At 33.8% G+C, this 3,428-nt stretch overlaps 1 protein-coding gene across 1 annotated transcript in view; it reads left to right on the forward strand.

The window, feature by feature from the left end:
* LOC106460061 (blood vessel epicardial substance-like) overlaps positions 1-3,428 on the forward strand; it is a 144,528-nt gene that overhangs the window by 118,310 nt on the left and 22,790 nt on the right. Inside the window, exon 2 of the mRNA XM_013919747.2 lies at positions 1,128-1,709. Within this exon, the coding sequence (XP_013775201.1) occupies positions 1,201-1,709 (509 nt within the window). The 5' untranslated portion in view covers positions 1,128-1,200. The remainder of the gene's footprint in view (positions 1-1,127; positions 1,710-3,428) is intronic.

Raw genomic sequence — 3,428 nt, forward strand, 5'->3', positions numbered from 1 at the left:
TCAGGATGAATGAGGATGCATATTCGTTTGACATCAATGTTCTTTCTTTTTTTTTCAGTTTGTTTGTATTTTTGTTAACAAACATAATAATAAAAACTGTTCATTGTGTTAAACGAAATAAGAATTTGATCTAAGTAAGAGTTGTTTTTTTCTTCCCGATTTGTAAAAATCCTTACGTTACAGAAAAAAAAAATAATATTATTATTTTCAAAATCTGCGTAGCTGAATTACGGACAATCCGTCGTTAAAACCAAAACAACTTTTATGAATTTCAAATTCGCAGGCCTGTGTAATAAGATGACAAATACTCAAACTTTGTACCAAGTTTGAAAATGGGTATTATCGACCCAAACCTTAATAAGTCAATTATACAACAGTTGATAGATTTTTTTCTTTATCAGTACATAAAGTTAAAGCTTTCGAAATTGGACACTGTGCAATAACCGATGCACTAATAAAAGTTTGATATGAAAAGTATATGTTGTTTGTATTGAATAAATACTAAAATTCATCTATTAAAAAAATGATTTGTTTGTTTGAAGTTAAGCACAAAGCTGCACAATAGGCTATCTGTGCTCTGCCCACCACGGGTATCGAAACCCGGTTTGTAGCGTTGTAAGTCCGCAGACATACCGCTGTGCCACTAGGGGGCCTTTAAGAGTATGTTTGTTTGTTTGTTTGAAGTTATGCACAAAGCTACACAATGGGCTATCTGTGCTCTGCTCACTACGGGTATCGAAATCCGGACTCTAGAATTGTAAGTCCGCAGACATTGAAAAAGGAAATCGATGTTCTCGGTTATCTTTAGTTTAAAACTAATGAACCATGGACATTGTAACAAATATAAAATATATGATGTTAACGTTTTTTTCTAATGGATTAAGCAATTCAAAATTTCTTAGTTGCGTCCTTTTACTCTTCATGAAAAATAATTATCTTTTTTTCAAATAGCTCAAGATTTTATTATTATATTATTATTATTATCTGCTATCTTGTCTTACAGTAGTTGACCTTGCTCAATAAATTACTCATTTCTCAGGTTTACAAACACTTTAATATGCTTTTTTAATACTGCATAATTACTGTTTAATAATTTAAGTAATACATTTTTTTTTCCATTTTTGTAGAATACAAGGACAGAGTGGATGAAGCAGTGAAATGTTATCCAATGATAATTGGATGGTTCTCCAGATCTTCTAGATGGAAAACATCAGCAACCCTAACTTTACGTGGACAACGTCCACTAACAAAACGGATCGAGGAGGCCAGAACTGTGAGGAATGGGAAGACGCTCAACACGTGCTCTTCCAGATAGCCAACTTGTGTTTTGCTGTGGCATTTCTAGTCCCGCCAAAATTTCGACTTAGTGTACTGCTCATGCGTGGGGTCTTAACTATTGGGTTCCTGTTCGTCACATTATGGGCTGGTGTCAACATCTGTGCTCCAGATATCTTTGCGTGGAATGTGACTTTTATGTTGACAAATTTTTTTCACACAATTTTCCTAGCTTATATCAACATTCCACCTAGAATTCATCCAGAGTTGCTGGAGTTGTACAACAAAGTCTTCACACCGCTCAAAGTTGACAAAAAAAATTTTAAAGACTTGGTAGGCTGCGCAGAGATTTTATCACTGAAACCTGGGGAACATTACGGTACAGAAGGAATGACTGTGGCTGATGAACAACTGTCCATTCTTTTAAGTGGAAAGTGAGTATCCCATAATCCTCATTAGAATTGTTTTGCCATATCATGTCCTCATTAGCATTTTTCGAAATTTTCAAACAGCCCACGTCTTCATCGTTAGGTATATTTCATTAAACTTATAGTCATCATATTTTGAAACCAACATCAAATTTGAAACCGTTTATTCAATTTATTACGATAGGTCGGTTTATTGTTGTTTTTTGTAGTTAAGCGCAAAGCTACACAAAGGGCTATCTGTGCTCTGCCCACCACGGGTATCGAAACCCGGTTTCTAGCGTTGTAAGTCCGCAGACATGCCGCTGTGCCACTGGGGGCAGATTGGTTTAAAAATATGACAGACTTTAATTATTATTTTAATTTTCCACTTACTAGCTGATAGTACCTGTTAAGGAAGCAAAAACTGTATAAAGGACAATGTTAAACAATGTTTCCCTTCATTCTTTCTTTTGTTATTAAATCCCTAATGACTTCATTAGATGCTAGTTGCATAACCTCCTTTGTGGAAGAAAATCATTGACTCATTTAACTAATTACGTACGTGTGTCTTTAAATTCAAAGCCCAAAGTTTATACAAAAATGAAAATGTGACCTATTTCAGTGTGTTTTTATTCCTCTTCTCGAGCAAAAATCCTAAAACAAAATAACCCACGTACACCATCAAACAGTTTCTAGTTACCAAATATTACGGTAATCGATCCAGCCATGTCTGGATGATGGATACACAGTAGTAAGATTATAGGTAAAATGTCTCGGAGAAAAGTAAAATGATTGTAATAAACAGAGCAGAAATAAGGCCAATATATTAATGTAATTAATATTAATTATTTAAATGTAAGTGCCTTTTATTAAAATTAATTAATAACAAAGAACAGACGTAACACTTTTCTTCGCCTAAATTTTATACCTATGTATAGTTGACTCAACATTTCCGTTAGCTAATGAAGTTCAATCAATATTCTGTTATGCTGTATATGTTACACTGTATATCTATTAATTAAGTAATTGTGAATTTCTTGTATCCAGTGTATAAAGCTCAAAGTCATTATGCTGTATGGATGCATAACGTCACCAAAAACACTAAGCAATAATCAGAAATAAGTCATTTATATAAGAACTATCTCAATTGCCATATAAAAGTAACCAAGAATAAGACTCTGTAATATTAAGAACCTGGTTCTCGAATGCATGTAAGTGAACTGTTTTTTTCCTTGTTTTAACTTCGTTAGTAACGAGGATGTTATTAGAATAAACACAGATTTGTTTAACAACAAGTAAAAGCTTGGAATGGTCTATTCTTTCATTGGGGGGGGGGGGGTGTCTATGAACCAGACTAGTTTCGGAGAATTCCACTCCTCATCAATGACCCTGGACACTAACTACCACCAATGAAACTTCAGACCAAACCAAGCCTTTGTATTAGTGAGGTATCGAAATGCTATATTTAAGTGTTTTACACTCACAAAAAATAAACCTATCATTCTATAGGTATTTGAAGAACTTGTAACATTCCGCCAGAATTTAATTCTTCGTATTATTAGTTGACACTGGGCAGCTTGCACATAATTCAATAAATAGAGTTGTTTAAACATTTGTTTAACAACAAGTAAATGCTTGGAATGGTCTATTCTTTAAACAACTCTATTTATTGAATTATGTGCAAGCTGCCCAGTGTCAACTAATAATACGAAGAATTAAATTCTGGCGGAATGTTACAAGTTCTTC

The sequence above is a fragment of the Limulus polyphemus genome, unplaced genomic scaffold (assembly GCF_000517525.1).
Source record: "Limulus polyphemus unplaced genomic scaffold, Limulus_polyphemus-2.1.2 Scaffold700, whole genome shotgun sequence".
Lineage (NCBI taxonomy): Eukaryota > Metazoa > Arthropoda > Merostomata > Xiphosura > Limulidae > Limulus > Limulus polyphemus.